Source organism: Solanum stenotomum, unplaced genomic scaffold (assembly GCF_019186545.1).
Source record: "Solanum stenotomum isolate F172 unplaced genomic scaffold, ASM1918654v1 scaffold948, whole genome shotgun sequence".
Classification (NCBI taxonomy): domain Eukaryota; kingdom Viridiplantae; phylum Streptophyta; class Magnoliopsida; order Solanales; family Solanaceae; genus Solanum; species Solanum stenotomum.
The window spans coordinates 46,370-74,325 of record NW_026037661.1 but is presented as its reverse complement, the minus strand read 5'-3'; the positions used below and the strand labels follow the sequence as shown (position 1 = coordinate 74,325).

The 27,956-nt window shown below is 30.9% G+C and overlaps 3 protein-coding genes across 3 annotated transcripts in view; 2 read left to right on the top strand and 1 right to left on the bottom strand.

Annotated features, from left to right (window-relative positions):
• Positions 1 to 6,810: 6,810 nt before the first annotated feature.
• Positions 6,811 to 7,406, bottom strand: LOC125853092 (uncharacterized). The gene is made up of 2 exons (XM_049532764.1): positions 7,279 to 7,406; positions 6,811 to 7,195 (listed from the first exon to the last, which is right to left on the bottom strand). The coding sequence occupies exons 1-2, from the start codon at positions 7,404 to 7,406 to the stop codon at positions 6,811 to 6,813; spliced, it is 513 nt and encodes a 170-aa protein (XP_049388721.1).
• A 12,313-nt stretch (positions 7,407 to 19,719) lies between these two features.
• Positions 19,720 to 21,606, top strand: LOC125853093 (poly(A)-specific ribonuclease PARN-like). The gene is made up of 3 exons (XM_049532766.1): positions 19,720 to 19,856; positions 19,938 to 20,208; positions 20,655 to 21,606. Exons 1-3 carry the CDS (start codon positions 19,766 to 19,768, stop codon positions 21,457 to 21,459), a joined length of 1,167 nt encoding a protein of 388 aa, XP_049388723.1. The 5' UTR covers positions 19,720 to 19,765; the 3' UTR covers positions 21,460 to 21,606.
• A 1,386-nt stretch (positions 21,607 to 22,992) lies between these two features.
• Positions 22,993 to 27,956, top strand: part of LOC125853091 (uncharacterized) — a 12,697-nt gene continuing 7,733 nt past the window's right edge. Inside the window, exon 1 of the mRNA XM_049532763.1 lies at positions 22,993 to 23,020. Within this exon, the coding sequence (XP_049388720.1) occupies positions 22,993 to 23,020 (28 nt within the window). The remainder of the gene's footprint in view (positions 23,021 to 27,956) is intronic.

Sequence of the window (27,956 nt, the reverse complement as noted above, 5' to 3'; positions counted from 1 at the left end):
AATGGAGGTAAGGCTTTAACCCCCCCTTTTTTCTTAATAATAATATATTAGAATCTAGCAATATTAGGTAATTTTATTTTTAAAAAATAATCAATTCTAAACTAAAATAAGGAGTATTTAAACGTCCGCAAAATGTAAGTGATAAAGTGAATTTGATTGTCAAGTTTATGAACGATTTTATATATTTACTAGTGAATAAATTTATCATATAAAATCAATGTCTTGTTCCATTATCCTATCTGTCTTATCTTCCATGTATTATTTTGTTACCATTTTTATTTTCTGTTTTTTACTCTTTAATCTTTATCAGCCATTTCTTCTTTCTTTCATTCACTGATCTCCTACTTTCCTTTGTCTCACATTTACCGAATCACCATGTATTATTTTATTTGGTGCACCATTTAATATTAGGTATAACTACTACTTTATTTGTATTAGTTATGCATTCTATTATATATTAAGGAGTGTATTAGTAATATTATGGATTTCTAGGTATTAATATTACAAAGGAATTTAATGCAAGCATTAGTATTTTAAAGATAAAATTTCCACTCGAAAGCATATTTACATTTTTTCATCATAATTTTGGAGGATATTTTGGTAAATAAATATTTTTGTACAATATATGTAATTTTTAATACACCAAACCAAACAATGCATTAGAAATAATCTATGTGTAACTAATACAAGCATTACTAATGCAAATATTACTAATAAACTTTATTTAGCATTATTTTTTATACACTCTATCAAGCAATCATTAGATTGTGAAAAATTACAAAGTAATTAGAGGGTGTTTGGATTGGTTTAAAAGTTGGCCAAACCTATTTTAGAGTCAGTTTTTAACTTCTGAAAGTGTTTGACAAATATAAAAAAAAAAAAACTAAAAATAAGTTAAAAAATCAAAATTAGGTTTTCCTATACTTTTACATTTTTAACTTAAAAGTAATTCAAGTTGGACTTTTTATTTTTTATTTAAAAATTATTTTTTAAGTCGAGGCATACTCCGAGAGATGAGTAGTAAAATTATATATTAAAGATTTAAATATTATTGGCATAGAAAATTTGAGTGTACTGTTTGAGCTTTTGGTTATCGTTATTTATTGTTCTTTGACATGTTCCCTTATATTAATACATGTAAGCTATCCTTTATATGAAATCTCATGGGGAGTTGGCATTAGGAGGGCAATTAAATTTGATCTCATGGGGGATTGGGCACTTATGAAATTGTGCAATGGGTGGGTAGTTGTGTGGAAAATATGGATTGGTAGGTAAATAGGGAGGGAGGGGGGGTTCAATAAATAATAAAATAAATAAATAGGAGATAATAATTAATATTGTTTAAAGAAATTTATTTGAATATCTTTCTGCGACTTTACTTGCGAATAAATTGGTAAGAAAATTCATTTTTATCTTTTGTATTTTTTGCAAGAACATTCACAAGTAATTTACCTGCGGAATTTAAATCTCTAGGTAAATTAGTTGGAGATTTTTTAAATTCGCATGAAATAATTACCTACGAAGGTTTTACCTTCGGATTCTTTTTTATAGGAAAATCTGTAGGAAACTTATTTTCTTGCGAATTTTCATACATAATCCCAGGAAAATGTAATTCACACTTTTCTTGTGGTGTTTCTTTCACTCACTCACTCTCTTACTTTCCTTTGTCTCACATTTACGAAGATATTATGTATCGATATGAAATTGTTCACGTAATTCACTTAATCATCTTAATTAGAGTTTGTACCTATTTAATGAATACTTTGACTATTTAGACACTTTGTGTGGATGTGGCATACCTTGTGGAGATCGAATAATTTTAGCCACAATGATCTAAATATGATTAGTACTGACTACTTTATTAAACAAATTTCTATTTTGACAATTTTATCTATGTATGGGAAATGAATACATTTATAGCATTAAAATAAATGTCTAAGTACTAAGTTTTAATGTCTTCCTCAAATATTATTGTTGCAACAAATGAAGTTCTTGTCATAAACAATTTTCTTTTAAAAATAATTGTTATCTATTTAGACTAGATTTGATCATGAAGACTATACTGTGGTGACTCAAATCACAGATAACTTGGGATTTAAAGACCGCATGCAAGTGTATTACTATCATCTTAATTTAAATGTTAGTGAAAGTTTCAATCATGCACAATTAATTGTACTTTGATATAGTATCGTACTTGATTTGGTCACTATTCACTAATACGTTGTACAACACTAAAAATATTAAATATAAATATCTAAATCAAATATGAGCTCTCATTAGTTAATACTTAAATTTTACTTTGTTATAATATGAATTTAATCCTTTTAAGGTAACAGGTAGACTTTAATTGAGTAGGATAGTTCAATTACAGAATAATCATGTGACTTACAGGCATGTGAAGTTACTCTTTGGCTCTTTGCTAATAAATGAACAAACAGTCTGACTCGAATGTAATTATCGCTTTGGTGTCTACATTGATCAGCTTGTCCGGCATCTCCAAAAGTGAAGCGCGATATGGTTAATTAAAAAACAAAAAGTTATTTCAAGTGGATGTTTTTTTCTTGTAGCAGTCATATCAACGATCCTTTTCTTCTTGTTTAACTAATTAATTTTTTAAACGTCTATTTTATCCTTATAATATCAATTTCTTTTATACTTCTTTAAAATCATAATATTATTGTTATTAAAGAAAAACTTACTATAAATATAGAAATTTTATCCAAAGAAGAAAAGTGAGAAATATTGATTTTTAAATTGTTCTTTTGGTAATTCAGGAATGATCTTTATGCCTTGTTTCATTTTAAAAAAAATATTTATTTGTTTTTTAGCATGTTTTAAATTAATTTTATATATTACGTATTTAAAATTACAAGATTATATATGATATTATGGTATATTTAATGTGCCTTTAATTTAATACTACAAAATTTATAAATTATTTCTACTTTGTTAAATTTTATGCTAAATTAAAATAAGATAAATAAATTAAAACGAGCGGATAGAAAATTGGATATTAATAATATCATTTTAGTGAAAGTTTCAATCATAATTAATTGTTACTTTGATATAGTATCGTACTTGACTTGGTCGCTATTCACTAATACGTTGTACAACACTAAAAATATTAAATATATATAAATATCTAAATCAAATATGAGCTAAAAAAAAAAAAAAAAGGATTGAGAGGTTTAAATCTCCCAATCCAATATTCGAGCCAACATTTAGATTGAGTAGACATCAAACGAGAACAAACTCTGAATCCGCCCCCCCAAAAAGTTGGTAAAATCAATGTTGAAATTGAATACTCGGTTGCGAGTTGACACAGACCCACAATTGTCCTACATGAAGTTAATGCTCTGAGAGAGATTGAAGAAAGTTAAATTTGCATGTCCTTTGGTCCAATATCTCTTAGCAAACTCGAGGGTTCCGTTCTCGAATATTATCGAATTAGTTAATACTTAAATGTTACTTTGTTATAATATGACTTTAATCCTTTTAAGGTAACAGGTAGACTTTAACTTTCTGAAAATAATTGAGTAGGATAGTTTCAATTACCGAATAATCAAGAGTCTATATCCCTTTTTAAATTCAAAAATCAAATACTTTTTCGGTCCTTAATTACTTGTCCATTTTTAAATTGACACACCTATTAAAAAACAATTATTGACATAGAGAGTTTACCATTTTACCCCTATTAATTATGAAGTGGATGAATTAAAAGCTAAAATTTTTTTAAAAAAATTATTTTTTTCAAAGTAATTAATTGAGAATATAATAGATAAATAAATTTTTTATCTTTTCTTGATTTGTAAAAATAAACAAGTAATTAAAGATAATTAAAAAAAATAAAATAGACAAATAATTAGGGAGACAGAAGTTATAAAAACTTCTAGAGGGACCAAAAATAGCGATCACACGGAGGGTAGACTTCGTTCATTAAAGCAAAAAAAAAATATTACCTTTCTTGTCATATGAATCTGATTTGTCCCTACCTTCTTGTTTATAGGGACAAAAATAAATTACTCCCTTCATCTCATTTTATGTGATGTAGTTTGATACGATATGAAATTTAAGAAAGATAAAGACTTTTAAAATTTTGATCCAAAATGAATAATGAAAATTTGTGTGACTGTAAATCATTTCATTAAGAATAAAATAGATAATTTATAGTTAAATTGTTACATAATATAAAAATATATTACTTTTTTAAAGACTGACTAAAAAAAAAGGTAAGTAACATAAATTAGAACAGAGTAGTTGATGTTTTAGCATGGTTAGGCGGTTGGAATAAAATGATAAAAGTTCATTATATTTTTCTTTTGCCGTCATTACTACATATGTCTTCCTAATTACTGAATGTACAACTGTCTCTCTGACAAGACTTTATTAAAATCATTCTCTTGGCTATATTTGGTCACGGTCATACGTCTCATTTGAGTACTTTTGTAACTGTTCAAAATCTTTTATTATTAATTTTGACTTTATTAAAATCATTATCTTGGCTATATGAGTTGAGAACCTAAATAGGCCACAAAAACATAAAAGTGACCAAAATAAGTCATTATTTTAGAAAGTAACTAAAATAGGTTTAGTGGACGAAAAAATTTCACTTTATCTAATATTCTAAACGTTTTCCGTTAGTCCCATAACGTGTATATTTTAGTATATAACGGAACTATTTCTTATACTTTATAAAATAGAACTATTTCTTACACTTTATAAAGTGTAAGTTTTTCTTATATTTTGTAAAGTGGAACTTTTTCTTACACTTTATAAAGTGGAAGAAAAAATTATGTTTTACAATGAGGAATATTTTTCACGTTTTTATCTCTTTATGAAGCTTTTGCAGTGTTTGTCCTACAATTATATTGATTTGACATATCATAAAAACGAAAAAAATTATTACGCTATGTATTTTTATTTTTTTATTCTGAAAAATCCTCCAATCTCCATTTAAGGAGGATGTTCAAACATAGTTGATAGCACCTACAACATAAAGTCTTCTATAATTGTTCATTTCAATCTCAGAAAAAAAAACGTCTTCTAAACCAAAAGTTAGAGTTTCGATTTATTGGGATGGCGAAATTATACATGACGAAAATACTGTTTATTATAATTGTCCTCCCAAACACAATGCTAAATATTCAATTAATGTTCGATATCATAAATTTCTTTCATCAATTTATAAAAGAATGGGTATAAACAATACTGATTATAATTTGATTACAGTCGAAAAATACCCAACTTCATTTTTATCACAAGGACAAGTAAATTTTGGAGAGTGGATTATCTATAATAACGAATCGTTGACCGACTTTTTGAGGGTTCCAAATGACTACATAGATCAAATCAAGTTAACAATACTTGAAATCTATGTTAGGAAGGAGCCTAAGACTAGTCAACAATGTTCTCCTTTATCGGTTGATGTCCATCCCCGATTAGAAAATCGTAATAGCGTTGATGGATTTCCGATAACTCAATCTACTGATTTTTCTAACATGACTCATTATCAAAATATTATTACCGGTCGATATGATGTTGATGTGAACGAAACTATCAATGAAAGTATTATTATTTTAATTATATATAGTTATTATTTTGTGTATGTATTTTTTTTTAAAAAAAAATGAATGAAAAAATTTGAAAATATAAACACTCGAGGATGATAAAAAATACTAATAAAAAGTTGCATAGAAATTGATACAAGAATAAATTAACACAATTAAACATCTTTCTTTAGCTACTACCACCGTATGAGGCGTTTCGAGCTCGTGAAGGACAGTTGCACCTATCATGGCCTATTTGTTTGCACGTTGAACATTTGCGAGTGAGTGTACTTGCGGGAACATCCATTTCATTATGTATACGGGTGATTTTATTTATGCCCACTTTTCGTAAATATATTTTATTTGCTATCATAAGAAAAGGACTATTAGGCCAATACTTTTCACCACCAAGTGGATTGAATTGTCCAGAGTAGGCTTTTTTGTAGCTACGCACGCTGAATTCTGGTGCCATATGCTCCCATGCTTGATACCCAATTTGATCAAATCCCTTTATTGCCTGAGAACACGGAATGTGGTATGATTGCCATTTACCACATTGACATTTTCCTTGTGATGCATTTACAATGTGCTTATTACCACCACGGCCATGATGCATGTGTGTCTGCACTTCAAATATGTTTTCCCTTTGTTGGTGATAGTTGATAAGTGTGTGACGCTGTGAATTTTTTTGATTATCCTCAAAAATGTTGAATGGTTTAGACATCCATTGTTGCTTTTGTTGTACTAGTTGATTGACTAATTTTGATCTTGTAACAAATCGATTCACAATCTGATTGTAAGTGAGTTTTACCATTGCAGTAACTGGCAGGCCCCTGGCTGACTTAAGAAGACCATTGAATGACTCGGAACTGTTTGTTGTCAGCATGCCCCATATCCTACCTCCATCCCTGTGTAATGTCCATTTGTCAAGACCGTTCTTTATTAATCACATACGCTTCCGGATTAATTTCTTGATCATCTCCATTTTTTCCAAAAACTTTTTCTCCTGGCAGTGATTTGCAGCTGCCCATAAAAGGTTGTTTAAAGTGACATTTTTGAATTTTTTTTAAAAAAAATTGGCCTTCAAATGTCTTAAACAAAAATGATGGAACCTAGATGAGGCCTGTCAATTGGGAGAATTATACATGGATGAGAGTATTCCGTGATGCCTATCTGAAATCAATGCCACACCTCTACGACCCTTGACAACGTGCAAGTGCAAATGATCCAAAAATAAACTTCATCTCCATGCTCTCATTCGCATCTATTGCAAATGCCAAAGGTAATATTGAGCTGTTGCAATCGCAATCAACAACTTGATATCATATTTTCCATAGACATGTGTTCCGTCGATCGATATAACAGGACGACAAAACACAAATCCATCAATGCATGGTTTAAAAGTCCAGAATACATAGTTGAATACATCTTCAATGACATCGACACGGCGCTTTGTTTTCCATTCAACTATTGTTCCGAGATTGAAGTGTTTCAAAGCTTCCATGAACCTCGGCAACTCGGCAAAAGAACCCTCCCAAGTACCATAGACTTTTTCAAAAGCACGCTTGCGACCAAGATATGCTTTTCTTCTGCTTATCGAAATGTCATATGCTTTAAGAACGATTGTTTGACAGTCTTTGATGGAAAACCTGAAAAGTAAAAATAATATTAACTATCAAATTAAAAATGAATATTTTCTTATTAAAGAAAAATCATCTAAATAAAATAGTACCTTGGCGTTTTTTCTATATCAACACGGAGAACGTTAGCAATCATCTCAACATCCAAGTTGAAATGTCCATCGCGGCACGTATCCATATCACATGTGTGTTCTTTAATGTATCTTCCAACTTTCCACATGTTAGTATGTTTATCATGAAGTTAGCCTAAATCGACATCCTTGTTCTACACGCCTACAAACAAGTCGCCATGATTTCTTTGTCGATTTAATAACAAAGTACTCCATCGCTATCTTTAAATGTAGAAGCTTAATTGCTCTTTGCAACTGCTTCTTTGAATTGAACAACATGCCTTTTTAAATATAAATAGCATCATTCATGAAATCTTCGGGTTCACCCAACGTACGTTGTGATGTATATTCATCATGTGTATCGCCAAAGATATCTGGACCATCTTGGAGATGATCCAGATAAGGAATTTCATGATTACTAAACGGACTCATGAACATCGATCTTGGCGACTGATTGGGCATTAAAAAATCATCATCACTAGATGATGCCTCAAATGGAACATTATCTCCTGATTCCTCGGCATTAGGCAAATCATCACTATCACTAGTTGAAGGTGAGCCGTAATTTGGAAGGTCACGATCATTTATATTCACAGGATCAATGGGCTCATCTTGTGTGATATTTTTCCTATATATGTAAAAAAATATAAATATTTGCCTCATGCAATTAACTTACTTAAATAAAAAATCAAGTGTTGGACATACCGACAATCATCTGCATCAAAAGTAGGCGAGACATGAAAATTTGAGGATGTCCCAACATTTTCCGTCATTTCAAAGTGTGAGGACTGACCAAAATAATTATCTAGTCCATAACTTGGAGCAATATTCCTATCTTGCTAAGTTAAACCGCTACAAAATATATAATAATAATAATAATAATAATAATAATAATAATAATAATAATAAAAATAAAAAAATAAAAAAAAATCATATAAATTAATAANGGATGTCCCAACATTTTCCGTCATTTCAAAGTGTGAGGACTGACCAAAATAATTATCTAGTCCATAACTTGGAGCAATATTCCTATCTTGCTAAGTTAAACCGCTACAAAATATATAATAATAATAATAATAATAATAATAATAATAATAATAATAATAATAAAAATAAAAAAATAAAAAAAAATCATATAAATTAATAAATAATTGACAAAATCAACAAATAATAATCAAAATATAATTATTGAGCATTACCGGTCACTTTCATTGCTAGTTTTGTTCAAATCAACATCATATCAATCGATAAGAATATTTTGATAATGAATCATGTTAGAAAAATCAGTAGATGGAGTTATGAGAAATCCATCAACACTATTATGATTTTCTAATAATACTTTTCATCTCTGAGTACTTTGTAACTATTCACAAGTCCCAAAGTCAATCAGTACAAAGTTCCTCCAATGGGAAAGTGTCTTGTTTATTAGCGTTAGGTTTGCCGTATGGAATATATGCCTCATAGCCATGTGGCCAATCAATGGGGTGTTTGGCTATTTTTGGTATACAATTGGAGATAATTGGGTGATAATGTCAAATATTATATCTTTTCTTGATGTAAATTTTATTTTAAAAATTAAACTAGTCCTTCAATTTTGAGAAATAGTTATTTTTCTCCTTTTTACCTAATTATTTTTTTAAACGTCTATTTTATCCTTATAATTAATATCAATTTCTTTTATACTTCTTTAAAATCATAATATTATTGTTATTAAAGAAAAACTTACTATAAATATAGAAATTTTATCCAAAGAAGAAAAGTGAGAAATATTGATTTTTAAATTGTTCTTTTGGTAATTCAGGAATGATCTTTTTGCCTTGTTTCATTTTTATATCTTCTCAGATAATTAAAGAGAGGTAACACAATTTTTTTATTTTTAAATGCCATCATCAATATATAGGGTTTTTGCTAGACCTACCACGTGATATAATATAAGTAAAATTTTTTAGAGAAGATAGAGGGGATGTGAACATTTTTGCTATTAACGATAAAGAGATTGATCGAAAGACTATTGCTTTCATTATTTCATGTGATTTACCCACCAATTTAACCTAGCTACGAGACACAATCTAAGCTGCTGCAATAGTCTAGTTTTGGACACACTACTTGAATAATGATCTATTTCTATATATGGTGTACATATCTTCGTTGTTTAGTCAGTGTTGTAAAAAGGAATGCCTTATCCTCTTTACTTCTAACAGGTTTAGCTCTAAGCATTGAGACATGTCTAAAATTGCTCCGATTAGAGATTGTCTAACCAGATTCTGATTCCGCGCAGGTTGGTAGAGCACTACTGCTGGGCTAAAATGATGTAAACAACAGACCTTCGTTCTTGTTGACAATCAAAAGAGCTCAACCATAAAATAATCATTGTAACAATATATCTAGCTAATGAAGTCTATTCCCCTTTACCACACTCTAACACCCACTTCACACACCCAGACCTAAGATATGACACTTGAACTAATTAATTCAACTCAAAAAACTAGCTCATGAGAGAGGTTTGTCCAAGGACATCACCAGTCCATTTGCGTTTTGCCTGTTCTAACAGATATCTACCCATCTAATGCAAAAAAAATTTTGCAAGAAATTAAATCAAACAAAAAGATATAGATTAAAAAATTACTTGTTTGTGCTGCAGAATTCATAGAGTTTTCCACGATTAGAGAAAACGAGTAGAGCAACTACAGCTTCACAAAGCATAGATAGGTCATAAGCTTTTTTGAGCAATCCATTTCTCCTCTTTGCAAAAGTGACTTTGTCTATTTATCTTGTTCTCTATCCTTTTCAGCTCAACTCTTCCTCTACCCATCCCTCCTTCCCTTGATGATCTTTTTCTACTTTATTTTCTCACTCATTTCTTCTCTTGGCTAACTCTTAGATCCTCTTTTCTCTCCAACTCAGACAACCAAAATTGTGAAAGAAATGCAAACCCTAGATAGACACACACACAAAGAAAGAAAAAAAGGATTCTTATCAACGTTTTTTTTTTGCTGAATTTCAATGTGTGGAGAGAGAAAATGAACATGGGTTGTTTTAATCTATGGCATTTCTTCTTATCTTCTTTAGGGATTCTCTGTTTTAACTTCATCATCAAACAAAATGAAAATTAAAACCAAAACATTGCGATGTATCCATAAGCACAAAGTGAAAAATGGGCTAACACCATCTAAATTCAAAACGTTAGGATCCATGAAAATGTTTACTTAAATCGCAACAACAAATTAAAACACGCCAATTATTTATAATATAAGCGTTAGCAGTGACCTCCTTCCTTTACAAAGCTGCAGGAGTGGTGCCTCCATAACCCACATGAAAAACACCAGTAACCACGCCTATGCACATGCCCCAGCTGCAGCACTACACATCACCAACAGATGAATAGCATGGCCTAAAACAGGCCTTGGTCTTATTCCAGAACCTGATACCAGCGCTTTCATTGACCACCTCATCAGCTCCAACAGTAGCTGCATCTTGATCTGCGACGGTAGTAGAGGCTTGAGCCGCAACCTGAGCCGCGGCCTGAACCACAACCTGAACCACAGAAGCTGCGGCCTGAACCACAACCTGAGCCACGGCCTGAACCACAGAAGCGGCGGCCTGAACTACAGAAGCGGCAGCCTGAACCACAGAAGCTGCGGCCTGAACCACAGAAGCTGCGGCCTGGGCTACAGCTTCTGCAGCCTGGGCGGCAGAAAATTGTGCTGCAGCTACCTCCGTTCCCATTATATGGCTACTGTTTAAAATAAAAACAAAACAAAAAGGAAGTTACATTAGAAATTTAAAAGAAAAAAAGAGGAGTAATACTAAAAAGTTTCAAGCTATTAATTGATATGACAAGTTAGCGGAATTTGGAATTGAAACAGATCCATAGAGCCATGGTAAACATTGTCTATGAGATTTTTGAAGCTGGCGACATATTCATCATCCTCCATCATCTACTCTCTTAGTCCATATTTAAAAAAAAAACAATTATCATCACCACTACATTCTAAACCATAAACATCAGAACACAATGAGTACTGCCCAGACATCTTTTTTCTATTTTACTTTGAATTTTCAATAAGGAAATGAGCTAGGTTAACAGAGAGAGCTTACTAAAGTTTTGACCTTTTGGGATGATTTTGGAGAAGACAATTCGGGGGTATATATCGGAGAGGCTATGGTGAGAGTAAGAAGATGGGGAAAGCAAATCAATCTGAATATATATTTTTTCTTTTTCCTCCACCTCACCTACTACTCTCCTCCATCCTACTTTTATGGTGATAAAAAAGAGTATGGTCGCTCGCTCGTATTTGGCTTTGGATTTGAATTTGGCAAATGATGTGATTGATAATATTTTTTGGACAAAATTTATTTAATCAATCTTGTTAATTTATTTTTTTTTCTCTTATAAGTTAGTTAAATAACAGAATTAATTTAGCAACAAATTATTTGAAATTTGCGCGTAATGATAAATTCGTTTGAAAGAATTTGTTCCTTCCGAAAAGCCATTATTTTTATCAAATGAACACGAGCGTTCTGGTTGCTGGAAAGCCTGGAATTTTTCGGTGTAAGATCTTAAAAAGGTGATAGTGAGGCTTATTGTGGGGTCAAAATTTGACGGTCATTATGTGGTTTATAAGTAAGTACAATTTTTTTCAAATCTCCCAAAGTCAATATTGTCGTCCGCAGTGCCCTATAAAATGTAAATCCAATCCTGCAATCAATTTTTATCCTTCTTTAATTACTTCTTTAAATACGATATTAAATAGTTTAGGTAGGTAATAAGTCCTCATGAAAATTTAGTATCGCAACAGCAAATTTGACCAAAATTAGATATTTTTCAGATCCTTATCCCAACATTTCATACATAAATTGTGGATAAAATCAATGTTGAAAAATAGACAAAAAACTGGGGAAGGATCAAAAGTGCAGTAATATAACAAATATGAAGTATTATTACCGCTCCATATGAAAACTCAAGAAGGACTTTGAGTCCTAACCCAAAGATAAATGACTATTTTGCACTATTTCTCGATTTTGTACTATATAAGTCTTCTTTCTCCTCATCTTTTGTTATTTCCTCCATTTCAATTTTATATGACACCATTTGACCTGACACAAAGTTTATGAAAGAAATAATTTTTAAAAAATTGTGGTCTAAATATTCCTTGACCATTTGTATGACTATAAATAATTTTGTTAACAGTAAAATGAGTATTTTAAAGTTAGATTATTTTCTATTATGAAAATGTGACATTCTATTTGTAACATATAAAAAAAAAATTGTTCCACATTAATTGAGTCTAAAAAAGTATTTCTGAAAAAATAATATGGTCCGTTTGATTCTTATCAAAAAGGTGATAAGGACCGTCCTACTTCTTCACTCTTATACATAACAAAAGTTTGATAATATAAATAACTCTTCTACATAATAAAAGCTTGATAATACAAAGAGTTATGAAAAAGGTTATGAAAAAATACCAATGTTATTATTATTCTTTGATTCAATGTATGTGTTATACATAATATTAAAATGAGTATGAGAGATATATTTTTAAATTTTAATTATGGAAACTTAAAAAACTTATAAGTTTCGATTAATTTAGTTGAAATAGAAAAAAAAGAAATTATTATAAAGTGCAATTCATTCTATATGGTGTTTTAAAATATTCATGGTTAACATTTTTTAAAAATAAACATATATAATACAATAAAATTACATAAATATACAACTTAAGATAATCTCTATTCCCTCTCAAATACATCTCTATCCTTTTGGATATATCCCTATTCCTCTTGCATCCATCCCTTCCCCCTCTCAGATACATCCCTTCCATTAAATAATGTATCATTTGCAATATATCGGACAACCAAAAAATGTATCCGAGAGCAATAAAACTCAAGAATTTTTGTAATTGAAGAAACTTTTGGAGTAAGATGTAATTAACCCCCAAATATAAGGAATTTTTGTAAGTTATATTATAATTTAATATTATAATATTGGGCCCGTAAACGGACCTTTGAATATCTAGTATTATATAGGAACATGAAGGGAAGGACGACCAAGGGCAAACTTATAAATATCTACAAATATGCTTATTATACAAGGGTAATATTGTCATTGTTCAATACTAATTTTAGCAAACTATACACCTACCACTTAACCACTTAAAATTTAAAAATAGGTACGAAATTCGAGAAGCCAACGATACGTCCTACTAGTACTGGTATTTTAAAAATAGGTACGAAATTCGAGAAGCCAACGATACGTCCTACTAGTACTAGTAAGAAGAGAACAACATAGTGCATATACAATAATTTTGTGCACAATTTTCTTCCTCTCCTCTAGAAGCATATTCAAAGAAGCGAGTTTCTCACTCCAAATCTATTTGCTCGTCCATGCGATATGGTATCATGATATGTAGTGACAGAGTCAGAATTTTCGTGAAGGGGTTCAACTTATAAGAAGTAAATAAGAAAATGGAGCAAAATGGATCGGGAAAGAAAAAAATTATCCTTAATCCATTAAATATAATTTGCCTTGTCATGTCGCTTTTAGCGTTTCTTCCTACTTTTACTATGCTTCATTGATTTATTTTTATTTTTAAATGATTTTTTTCTTTAATTTTTTATTATTTTACTTTATTTTGAATTTTTAAAATAAATTAAATTAGTGTTCATTCAATCATATGTTACTTTAAAAATTGTTTAATACTCTTTAAAATGTGTGGGGATTGAGTTACTAATATTATAATGCATATTAAAAGGATAAATAAATGGCATCGCCAATTTTTTGTTCATTTATTCAATTTATAAGGTTTTCAATCGGTAAAAAAAATGAATAAATCATATCAATGTAGTTTACATTTCTCTAGAATAGAACTGAAAAAATGAGAAAGAAATATGATGAATAATCATGTCTTTCAAATTTATTCATTCTATTAAGTTTAACTTATCTTTAAAAAAAAATTTCTCTATCTCAATTTCAAGTTTAAGAATAATTGACAGTTTTTTAAAAAGTTTCTTTGAATTAGTATATAAAAAGAGAGTTACGTAAAAATAAAATGAGCAATGGAGACAAAAATAATAAAATACAAAAATGAAAATAATGTTCCTTAGAAATTCGAAAAAATGAATATTGAAAAGGAGAAATAACATTAAAAAATGAAAAAAGAAACAATAAAGCTCTAGCCCAAAAATGTGAGCCCATCTCAGCCTTGTTATTTGATTTTCCAAATGAAAAAAACAAGAAATATTTCAGGAAAGTGTTGTTGCACAGAATTGAACCCATGACATCCAAGCAAATTCTTGAACCCCCTTTACCACTGAGCTAACTTCTTTACATGTGTTTAGGGGGTTCATTTTAATATATACACACATAAAAACAGAATTTGACCTTATATATACTGTGTAATTTTTTGACGAGGGGGTCGGGTGATCCCCCTAACCTCCATGTAGATCCGCCCCTGATGATATGATATCATAATATGGAATTATGAGATGAAATTGAAGTTTTGTTTGGACATGCGATATGAAATTTTGTATTGTATATTTTCTCATAAACGTAAGAATCCCATAAGTTGTAAAACTATTAAAATAACCCTAATTATTTATTCAATCTTACCAAATAAACAAAAAATTATAAAACCGAATAATAAATTATTACAAAAATTTATAAAACCTATGTGTTAGAGGCACTGATGCAATATCAATAGATATTCCCAAGCAATAGGCAATTCAACACTAAAATCAAAATCATTATATCTGAATTCTGATAATGCTTTAAAATTAGATTCTAAGTTCCATCATTTAAGATTTCTTCAAAACACAAGATAATTTACATCAAACTTCTGATGTAGGAACTTTCCAACAGGTAATACCTCCATTTCAATTTATATGGCATCTTTCGAATTTTGAGATTCAATCAAGTCTATCTTTAATTTGATCGTATTTTTTTCATATATTTTTAATTGACAAATGTTGTGTCTTATAATATATTTTTTTTACGCAATTTTCAAATATATAAATTTAAATTTTAAAAACTTGAATATTTCATGTCAAAATTCACGGTCATACTAAAATTGTTAACTATCAAAATTCAAATTGTGCCAGAGTATAAAAGGGAGTATATATTAGAAAGAAAACGTAGACACTTATTGTAAACAAATATGTAGGGCCCTTATGTTATCATTCACGTGTCCCTATTGAAAACGTGTTTCAGAAATGATGACTGTAATACAACCGATAAATATTTGTTCAATAACAGCTTAGCTTAGCTAGCTTCTTCCCATAACGTACTCGTGTAAAAATGATAAATATGTTGCAAGAAAAATTGGCAACTTGTGCTAAAGCATATATCCAATGATAAAAAGAGTAAAAATTGCATTCTTAAATTGGTAATTCAGGAATGACTGCATGTATACCAAGTCTTTGTGCCTTGTTTCATTTTTATATCCTCTCAGATAATTAAAGAGGGGTAACACAATTTTTTTTTGTTTTCAAATGCCATCATCAATAAAAGTAAAAATTCTTATAAAGATTAGAGGGGACATGAAACTTGCCTCTAATTAACAAGCAAAATAGAATGATCAAATAATCTAAAGAAAAGGAAGTAGGCTACAGACAGGATCTATACATCTGGATGAGAAAAGGAAAAAAGAAAAAAAAAATCGATAGTCATATTTCTCGAGGAAAATTGTATTAAGGATTTCTAATTAATTTGAACATGAGTAGTTATAAATTTGATTAGCGTTTTAATACATTATACTATTAATGTGACAAAACAAACAAAAGGGAAGCTCATGAGATGATAGTTATTATGAAACTAATTAAGTAGAAGTATCTTTTTAATTAGTCATGTTGCATGTCACTAAAGCAAAAAAGTTGCCCGACTTATTAGTAAGTTTTTATTAAATTATTATTTAAACTTATTTTCACCTATGTGTCTTCAAAATAGCTTCGTCAAAATAGTTTATACACTTTTAAAAAAAAAAATAAGAATGTTGGCAGTGTTGGAAAGGAAAATGCAGAAATAATAAGCCTATTGTAGTCTGTAGATATAAAACAACAACGAAAATCACAAACGAGTCTATTCAACCCTAATTTTTATATTGGATTGTAACTCATTATTTTTAAGAAAAAGAGTTCGAAATATATTTGAACTTTAACCGAAATTACTGTAACAATTTCAAACTTTGGGCAAAATCTATTACCCCTGCACTATATAATAGTTATTTTAATGATATATATGTGTCCACATGGACATCATAAATATTGTATCATTATAAATAGTAACTTGTCCAACTAGGCACTTATATATCTTTAAAATACACTATTAAATAGTGCCGAAAGTTTGAAATTGTTATAGCAATTTCTATCAAAGTTCAAATATATTTCAAACTTTTTTCCCTTATTTTTATATCGAATTGTAACTCATTTATTGATTCAATCTATTTTATTACTTGTGAAACTAATCCAGCTCATGCCTATTCAATACTCTAATTTTTATTATGAAAAATCCAAAATTAGAATGTTCTCACCTACTCTATAAAAGGAATTAATGAAGTGAGATGACATAAAGTGTCGTGTATATATCATATATTTTTACTCTCCAACAATAGTTATTCATTATATTATTTTGAGATGTTAAGTAATATTTGTCCACCTTATGAAATCAATAGATAATGTTACATTTAGTTCATAATTTATCCTTATCATTAATTATAGTCATTTTCTTATGATATTTAAGACATTATATTTATTATATTCAAAGGATGATATAATAATTTACCCTTCTATTTATAGTTTCTTAAGAAGTGTGTAAAGTCAATAGTGGACAAGTATTGTTCGACAGAGGAAGTAATTTCCATAAATTACAATTGAAAATAAAGTAAAAAAAGATGAATGAATATATATCAACGTGCATATCTCGCTCTTTTTAAGGAAATTTAAATTAACTACGACATAAGATATACTATACTGATCCAATAGTATACCTCTTAACTTGTACCCTTCAAAATATAGCAATCCAATAACGTCGTGTGGCTCAAACAACTATAAATAAATTGAAGAGTTCAAAGCTCCACCAAAAGAACACAATCTTTCAATATAAAATTACTCTTTTTTGTGTAGTAAATTAGTTGAAGACTTATAATATTTTTCGTTGTCTGAACTCTCTCTTTCACTACACTAACTTCATATAAACACAATAAAGTATAATATTTCTCATATTTTTCTTACAACACTTTTTTTTTAATTTTCAGAAAGGGATATATTTGTCTAAATATTCTTAGGAAACTATTATATATATATACCCCTCATCATATTTTTTTTTGATAAATTTACTCTTATATCTTAAACAAAGAAGGAAAGAGGGAAAACAAATTTGTTGGCCTAGGAATAGGTATTATGCATCGCTCGAGTCTTGTGGTTCTAGCATCGTCGCTTTTATTGACTTATACTTATTTTAAACTATTTTTTTGAGTATATTATTGAATGTTATTGATTTCAACCTAGAGGCGTCACCACATTCTTGATCTCGAAATTTACCAGCTTAGAAGCATGACCACTTTCTTATCTCGAACGCATTGCACCTAATAATCTCTATCTACCTATCTTGATTTGAATTAACTAAATAAATTATTAGAATAAATTAGTCAAGATGTGTCAACACATTCTTTAATTTCTTCTATGTGTCTAAAAAAAAATTACATGTAACAGCATTCCTAATTGAAATAAAACTTTAAAACATGCTTAGAAACATGTCTGGTCTCTTGTGAATTTGAGACCTTCTTTCATTTTTATATCCTCTCAGATAATTAAAGAGGGGTAACACAATTTTTATTTCTTTTCAAAAGTCATCATCAATAGGAAGGTAGTGAGCCTATTGGTTTGGTCATTGGTGTTGGGGATTTATTTAGACCCTATCGCGTGATATATAAGTAACAATTCTTACCGAAGATTAGAGGGAACATGGACCTTACCTTTAACGAGCAAAAGAGATTGATCAAACTATCTAAAGAAAAGAAAGTAGTCTATAAATAGGATTTATACATCTTGATGGGAAAAGAATTAAAAAAAAAATGAAATAGATCGATAGATTTCAGGAAGAAAATTGTATTAAGGATCAATATTCAATGGTACATTCTCTAATTAATTTGAACATGAGTTGGTATAAATTTGATTAGCTTTTAAAGTACAATATACCATTAATTTAAAAAAGAAACAAAAAGGACTACTAATTATAGTATAGTAAGTTAAGTAGAAGTATATCTGAATGTGAAGTACTATCTTTTTTTAGTCATGTTGCATGTTTTATAAAAGAAAGTTGTTTTTTCTCAAGACAAATATATCAAGAACTTGCATGATTTTTTCATATACGAGCTAAAACGCTAAATTCAAATTATGCCATCTCATTGCCAAGTAGAGCAAATATATATCAAGCAAAGGATATGTAGAAATCTTGAGTACTCTTGTCAAAAAGTCTAAATCTATTACTCATTTTTCTATCATTACTGCACAAAATTGAGTTAGAATTGTTAAACTGAACAATTCGAACATATACACTGGCACTAATTGTTCTAGTAGGAAAATTTTGCTCTTTGTATCATTCCTACGTGCTAGTTTTCTCCGCTCAATATACTACAATATGCAATTAGTTCATGGTAACTTATATGCATACAAGAGCAATCATTTATCGCTCATCCGTAAGTTTTCGCTCATCCTTCTCGTGTTTGTTCAGTGAAGGATACAGAGAATCCTACTCAACTAATTTAGAACTGAACTTCTAATGTTTCTCTGAATGATATAAAGGATAAGTATAGTTTACTGCAACTAATTTGGATTTGATGCTTAGTTTATTGATTGATTGATGTCTTTTGTCCTAGTTAATTCTTTATGAACAAATAAATTGATTTGTTTTAACATAAAGTGAAATATTATTTTTTGTCGAAAACCGTTCATTCGCAAGGAGAAGTCTATCTTCGAGCCTTGATGAGGACACTGGAGCACACATTAAGCGAGGCAAAATACTCAACAAGTTTTGAGCCTTAATTCCTTCAGGGCTTATGGCACCTTTGACAATACTGTGAGAACCGTCTGCATTATTTATGGTGGAGCCTGTTTGTCCAAGTAGGGAGCTCAAGTCAGCATTTCAGTGTCGAGAGAAGGCAAATTTTTGTTTCTTTTACTTTTGATGAAATACAAATCATCACCTGTTTAGCAGCAACCTATATGTTTGACTTCGAGATGTTACATATTGCATTTTCTGTACCAATGCTTTTTTAGAATGATAAACATATCTTCTTTGTTTATTAACTGCTGTTATTCGTATCATTTTTTCCTAATATGAGATCTATTCTCTTCATTGTTTCCAATATAAGTAACTCCTCATCTTCTCAGTACCTTGATTGCATCTCATCGAAGCTTTCCATGTCTTAATATCAAGTAGAAAGAGGTGAAGGACGGCCTTCGTAAAGAAGCGGAAATGAAGGTCGAATCTGCTGTTGGATTTCGACATGTTATTGATCTTCTTTCATCAAAGCGAAAGTTGATTGTCGATCACAATTGCTTTCTTGGTAAATATTTCCTTTTTTATTTATGGAAAGGCTACATTATGTATTTCAAGTTTTGCTCAACACTTTATACAATGAATGCAGATGTGGCGCATATGTACAGTAAATTCATTGGTCCACTACCTTCAACCGCTGAGGATTATGTATCTTCCCTTCAGAAGCTCTTTCCTACCATAGTGGACACCAAGATACTCTTGAATGCAAACGGTGTTTTTCGACAGACTTTAAATAAAAGCAACACCTCACTATCCAGAGCATTTGTCTCTATCTGTCCTCATATTGCTTTAGGTATCAAAACATCTAGTTTGGCTGATAGACCATGTGTAGACGTGGAGGTTCAAGTAGATGAAAAAAGGTTACCACCAATCCTACTCTACTCTTGAGACTGAATCTACGTGATGCAATTTGTTATTTCAGTACGTGCTTACCATTTCCATTTGCTTGACTGTTTCTAGCGTGACAATTGATTTTGATTTACATCTTTTATGCATATCTTTCTTTTTCTCCTGTTAGAATTCTGCATGCATTTGACACTGTGATGTTATGTGTGTCTCAACTGTGTTTGCTTTGCATCTTTGGTCTATTTGATTAGGATTGTGAAGAAAAAAATTTCGCCTCTTTCAGCACTCCTATAGCATTAACCTATTGTGCTGTATCTCGATTTATAATCAAAATGAACAATGTGAATAATCCTTGTCACTAATTTTTTAAGTTGATTTGCAGATCCTCGTACTGGAATTTATAAATCAAAATGAACAATGTGAATAATCCTTGTCGCTAATTTTTTAAGTTGATTTGCAGATCCTCGAACTGGAACTCAGGAGCCAAGCATGAAGCTGGATATGATGCATTCATGACTGGATGCATTTTTGCACAGGCGTGCAATCATCTAGGCATTGATTTCACCCTCCATGTGCTTGGTGGAGATTTAGCAAAGGAGACAAAGCTTCAGAATTATATCAACCGCCTTTACCTTAGTTGGGTTAGTGGTAACGTCATTGATCTAAGTAGTGGGAAATGTACACCAGACTCCTCAGCTTCTAGTAACCTCAAAAGTCGGTACCAGGATATCTCATTTCCTAGCATCATTCTGTTGTGGGGATTGCCATCTAAACTAAAAGCAAAGGAGATAAGAGCTTGTATAGCACAAGCCTTTGGCCCAAATTCTGTTTCCTCAGTCTACCATTTGGATGAAAGCGCTGTCTTTATTCAGTTTAGCAAGCCAGAACTGGTTTCTAAGTTTCTAGAATTGAAGGAAACTCTAAGTAGGAACAGTGATCCAATTTCCGTGTTGCATCCTCTTTCAAATATTCTGAACGGAGAAAACACTCACGCAGCTACCTACGATGTATATCAACAAATATGCAGTTCATCCATCTCAAAGAAATTATTCGCAGATCAAGCTGAAGCTGTTGGTATCAAGCACAAAACAGTGTTGTCCAGGGCAGAACGAGGGAAAAGGGGAAACCAGGTATTTGATAAAGAAACGGATGTTAGGATGTTCGATGAGAAAGCAGATGATCTGATGAGTTCACCATATGGCTGCTCTGAAACAGATCGATCAGCGGAATCTTTTTACCTAGATGAAGTTCTGGCAAGCAAATAGAAGTAGTTCTTCCTAGTTTATGTATCATGTATATCTAGATCATTTTTGGCCAGGTATAGATATTTGTTTCTCTGATACCTACAGCATGTATAGTGAGATTGTGTAACACAGATTATCAAGGAACTAAAAATATCATTCTAATGCTTCTTCATGAGCAGACATCAATCTATTTTGTCTCTTCATTTAAGTGTTCATTTCTTTCTGTTTTAAAACTTTTTTCATGCCTTCTCCCTATGATAAATTTTACACAATGCTAAATGTTTATTTTTTTAAAATTTATATATATAACAAATTTAAACCTCCTTATCTTTTTTCCTATATATTTGTTTTTATATATTTTAAATTTTTTAATAAAAATATTTGATCCTGTCATTGTGTGTACAAAGTTCTATCATATATAAAGCTCTCCATAAAACACAATTCTTTCTCACGTAAATTGTGTTTCTTAGCCACAACACAATTTTTTCTCATGTGAAATTATGTTTCTTAGCCACATGCCCACATCTATAATCAGAGCAAATAGAGAAAAGGAATTGGATACAAATAGATCCCTTAGGGGCCGTTTGGTTACTGGTTAGAGTTATGCAGGTATTAGTTATGCAGGGTTTAGTTATGCAAGAGTATTAGTTATGCAGGGTTTAGTTATGCCGATATTAGTTAGTTATGTAGGGTTTAGTTATGTTGGGTTTATATATGCGGGTATTAGCTATGCGGATATTAGTTATGTAGGTATTATTTAGTTATGTAGAGATTACAATACATGAATTATTATCTATTGAGTATTAAACTTGTTGTAAATTATTAATATATATTATTTACAAAATAATAATACGTGCTAATAAAATGTGGAATATATTGAATAATATATAATGCTAATATTTGATTAGCATATGTACCGTCAAAAAATATACAATCAAATTTCTAATATTAAAAAAATATTTATATTTGCATAAATAAATAAAAACTGTAAGTATATAAAAAGAAATGAAAATGGTCTATATATAAAAAGAAATAAAAACAACACATGTAGATAGGAAAACAGGAAAGTTTCCAATTAAGAAAAATTAAAAAAAATTAAAAAAAATGAAAATGGTCTATATATAAAAAGAAATAAAAACAACAAACGTATATAGGAAAACAGTAAAGTTTCCAATTAAAAAAAATAAAATAAATTAATAGGGTAAATATGTAATTTATCATTTTAACACATGTATAACTAATACACACATAACTTATTCCACCTTCTACCCTGCATAATTTTATACATAGATTCCCTCATAAGTTATGTTGGTATTAATTATGTAGGACTACAAAAAATGCAACCAAACACCGTATAAATTAATACATGAATAACTTTTATACAATATTTAAATCCTTACCAACCAAACATGGTACAAGTTTGTAACAACCCGTAAATCTAGTAAGACCAAGCTAAAGTCTAATGGAAACTAGTAGGTGAAACTAGAGCCTCACATGTGAGCTTCTGAGTTTGATGTTTGATTTTAGGTTGTATATTGACTTCCTGAACTTAGAATGACGGTTATAGGGGTTAAACGTCAAGGTATGACCCCCCAAGGACCAACCAAGGGTCCTTGAGGGGGACCCTAAAGCCTAACCCCAAGGCTGCCCCTTAAAGCAAAAATTGCCAAAATTCCATGAATTACAGATGCAATCCACAACCAGTAGATTGATCTACGGCTCGTGGTCTTGCTCCGTAGATCAAGGCCACCAAGTCCAGGTTGTAGACCCAAACCACGACCCACAGTACGGGGCGTGGTCCCATCCACGGTCCATGGATGGGGGTCTCGTGAACTGCATGCACATGTAGACTGCCTAGACCCGATCAAAGGGTGGGTAGTTTAGGAAATTGTTTTATTAGTTGTTTTGACTAGGAGTCGTTTAATATAGTAATTATACATATATATAAACTATTTTATGTCATTAAACACCTCATTAAGTCATTATAACCCAAGACCCCAAATCAAAACCCAACTACTCTTATCTCCAAAACTCTTCTCTCTAGAAACTCCATTGAAGAACCAAGAAGGAAACCAAGTTAGAGCTTGAAAAAGAGATTTTTTCAACACGAAATTGGTTGGATTCTACACCTAAGGCATGAGAGTTCTTCACCTTAGGAAGCTATCACCCAAGGAGCCCTTTCAAAAGTTTTTAACTCAATTTTAGGAAATCCAATTAGCTAGGGTTTTAACTCAACCCCATGGATTCCTTTCAAAGTTGTTCTTAAAGGTCGAATTATGTTTGTTATTGATGATACTACTGATTTTAGATGATTTTAACTTGAATTCCAAAGAATCATGAGTTTTCCCCAACCTTAGTTATGGTTCTTCTTTACATTATGTGATGGTTTTGCAAGTTGGTCCAATGGAATGAATGTGAGTTAATTATGATGTAATTGCATGATCTAAGTGTGACTTTACATGTATACTTGATTAACCTAAGATTTCTAAGGTGAATTGATATAGTCTAGGGTTGTGCCATGAAAGAGGCTAATTAAGGGTTTAAATGTGATCCTCCAAGAATGATGAATTTCTCCATATAATGCCTTAGATTAGATCACCTAGATTTGAATTGGTTTAGGGTAATGCTTCTAAATGAAATGACTTGATCATGATATTATGTGCATGTTGATGAATACTTGAAGTATAAAGTGTCAATCATGATGTAATTAATGTATTGATGAGTTATTGGATCATGGTATTCCGTTATCTAATGTGCTATTGCTATGTGTTTGGGATGAGTTAGTCCCTAGCCCTTGAAGGGCATATTGTGATGGTTTGTGCATGTTGACAAGATTGTGTGTGAACTTATGATTTACTTAGAAGTTGATGGTCCTATGAATATTAGGTATATTGAGGTATTGTTGAAAGACCATCCTTTCCTTACCCTTTTTTTAAATTGTGAATGAAGTGTCCATGATGATAATGTTGTCGATTGTGTCATTGCAAGGACAATTAGACACACACACACTCCATGCATAAACATGATGATGATGTATCAATGGTGTCAATTGAAAGTATAGTTCTCATATGCACCTTTACACATTATTATTCATGAAAGTACATGACCATGATGATCTTATTGTGTTGATTGAAAGTCCATTCTCATGAGAACACATGAACTTGGTGTGAAAGTTATTCTCACATATTAATTATGATTCTAAAGTTGAAAGTACATTCACTTTAATGAATCTATGAGCTATTTTGATGAATTGTATTGAACAAAGGGCAAAGTATTCCTTCACACATGTAAATACAATTCAAAGACTAATTATGTATAATTTGAGAAATAATGCTAAGCACCGAGTGGATATGGGCAATGAGGTAAAGGCCCTTCTGCCAATACAAGAGGTTGGGTCATCTAAGTGAACTCATGAGATGGAAGCTCCTCCGCCAATGCAAGAGGCCGGGTTTCTAGAAGCAATCTCCCTATCCCATAACTATGTGCCAACATAGGACTTTAGCTAGTGGTTCCACCTTATAACTATACATTTTAGTTCTACCTTAGGCAAGTAGGACACCTTCTTTTGGTGTGGGGTTACACGACACCGAATTTCATGTAGCTCACATGGTCTATGTCGGTTATGACAACTTTTCCTTATATAATAAAGATAATGAATGAGACACGAACTATAATATGACTTCTTAATGAGTTTTACTTAGTAGGAGTGGGGGTATGAAACTTCACTTTTACATTGCACAAGCAGACTTAGTAGGATGTCATGAGATGGTTCTTTTATATTATGATGAGATTTGAATGCATGCATGTATATTGAATGAATAGTTGTTATGAATGACTTTCCTTATAATTCAAGTAATGTACATGACTATTTCCTTATTTGTGACTATTGATTATAATGAGGTCTAAAGATGAAGTGCATGACTAAGGTAACTTCAAATGAGTACTTGTAGGGTTGGTATTATGGCATGCCCACACATTGCACAAGTGTTCCTTCTGGGTTACTAAGGTAATGGCTTTACTAAATGAGTATAAATGTGATTTTGGCTTGTGTTGTACGTTGTAAATGCATGTTAGTTACCATACACTGCACAAGTGTCTCTTAGGGATTGCTAATGTGATGATTACTTAATGATGAGATGATCTTGATATTTGACTTTGTATTACTTTATGATTGGAGGCTATGTATTGTGAAGATTGGGATTTGTGTTATGTTGATGTTGGAGACTATGCTTGTTATTATAATGATGTCCTCATGTTATAATGAAATGAATGTGAGTTGCCTTATTGGTTGTACTCTCCAACTATTTCAAAGATGATGTTAAAAAATGGCATATAGCATGATTTCAAATGAAATGTCCCTTTTATGCATATTTTAATGGTTTTGTGCATGGTTTTCATAGTTAGTACTTTTTGTGCTAACCCCAACTTTCTACATTTTCTATAAGTGTAGGCTTTGGAGATATTAGATTCCATCCCCGTGGCTAGGTTCATAGGAGATCAAGAAGAAGAAGATTGGTGAGTCCTCATTGTAAGGGCTATGTCCCTAAGATTGTATTTCAAGAGTTTTGTTCCAAGTATAATAGATGGTTTGAGATATAGTGTCATACATTCTCTTTCATTTTATAAGAGACTTCGATTGTAAAGAAAAGTTTTAAATTCCGCGATATTTTCCTATGCTTGAATGTTCATGAATGCTATGAGGCTTGTATGTGACCCCTTCGGAGTCAATTACGTCGTGTTACTTCTAGGGGTAACCCCGGGTCGTGACAAAGTTATGTTGACTTTTATAATACAAAATTTCTACCAAACATCGTAAAGCTAATACAACTTTTTATACATGAATAAGATGTCTCTTATACAGTAACCAAACGACCCCTTATGGTTCTAACCCTTTTCTGATCCTGCACATGATGAAAGCTTAGTGCATACTAGATTTTGCTAAAACTCAAATTTTTAATTACAGAAAAGCCATCAAAGAATATAATTGAAGAGTAATTTTTGAATAAGAAACCTTAAACAATATACTTATACTCTTATAGTATCATTGACTAATGAATAATTTCTAAACAAGAAACCTTAATGATACCACAACAATATCTATCTATCTATCTATATATATATATACACTCTTATTTTTTTTGGTTTCCGACCCGACATCATTGACTAATTAATTGGAGTTCCTACCAAATTTGGATTGCGCTCTGCAGGGCCCATTCGGGGGTGGCGCTCCTCGGACCCGAGACCTCTGGTTAAGGGTGAAACACTCCCACCAGTGCACCACAACCTATGTTGGTAACATACATATACTCTATAGTATTAATGACTAATGAGTAATTTGTGAACAAGAAACCTTAAAGATACCAATACAATATATATATACTGATTTAGAATTAGCTAAGCGAAATTATCTGCCTTAATGATATCAATACAATATATGATACCGATTTAATATTAGTTAAGCGAAAATTATCAGTCGTAATGAATAGGGGGTATAGGCTGTAGTTTTTTTTTTTTTTTTAGAGAATGAGCATTTCTTGAAATACTTTTGATTAAGGTATGACATGATATTATTTTGAGTTTTATGACCCGTTTATGTAGCTAGTTTCCCGAAGAAATATTATCTTAAAAATATTACATTAATTTACTGAATTTAATTTAGTGAGGTTTTACATTTTTTTTACAATGTGTGAAATGCGAATAAATTAAGTAGTTGTATAATTAAAATTGAAGAATTTCAAAATGGCATTTTTTGGGGAGATTTAGGCCTGTGCGCTACCGGCAATTCTTTACTAGTATTACCAATAATTGGCTTATAATAAAAAGCATAGAAAAAAGAAAAACAATGCAAAAACATAAAGAACATGACGAAAATACGAAGAACAATGACTATGAATGTGTTTGGTAGGGAGAAAAATATTTTTTGATTTTCTCATATTTGGTTGGGTAAAATGTTTTGGAAATCAACTCATTTTCCTCAAATTTAAGAAAAACGACTTTCCTTCAAAACTTAAGGAAAACATTTTCCAAAATTCCTTTTCAAGTTTAAATTATAATTTTTTTTGTTGAAAAAATCAATTTATTTTGTTCCTACCCTCAAACCAGCCCCCAACCCCCCCCCCCCCCTCCCGCAAAGAAAACTCATTTTTAAAAAATGTTTTTAACTTCAATTATTTTACCCCATCCTCACCCCTAATCCCCTAACCCCAGCCCCCTACCCCCCTCCTAAAAAAATATTAAAAGTTGTTTTTAAAAGATATTTTTAATTTCAATTTTTTATTTTTTTACCCCCACCTCCTACCCTCACCCCCTCCACATCAGCCCCCTACCAGCACCCACACCCTTCAAAAAAATAATTTAAGTTAGTTTTAAAAAAAATATTTTCTACTTCAAATTTTTATTTTTTCACCCTTACCCTCGACCTCTCCCCCCACCCCCACTCTCAAAAAAATATTTAATTTTTTTAAAAAAAATATTTTCAACTTCAAAATTTTATTTTTCACCCAGATCCTCGACCCCAC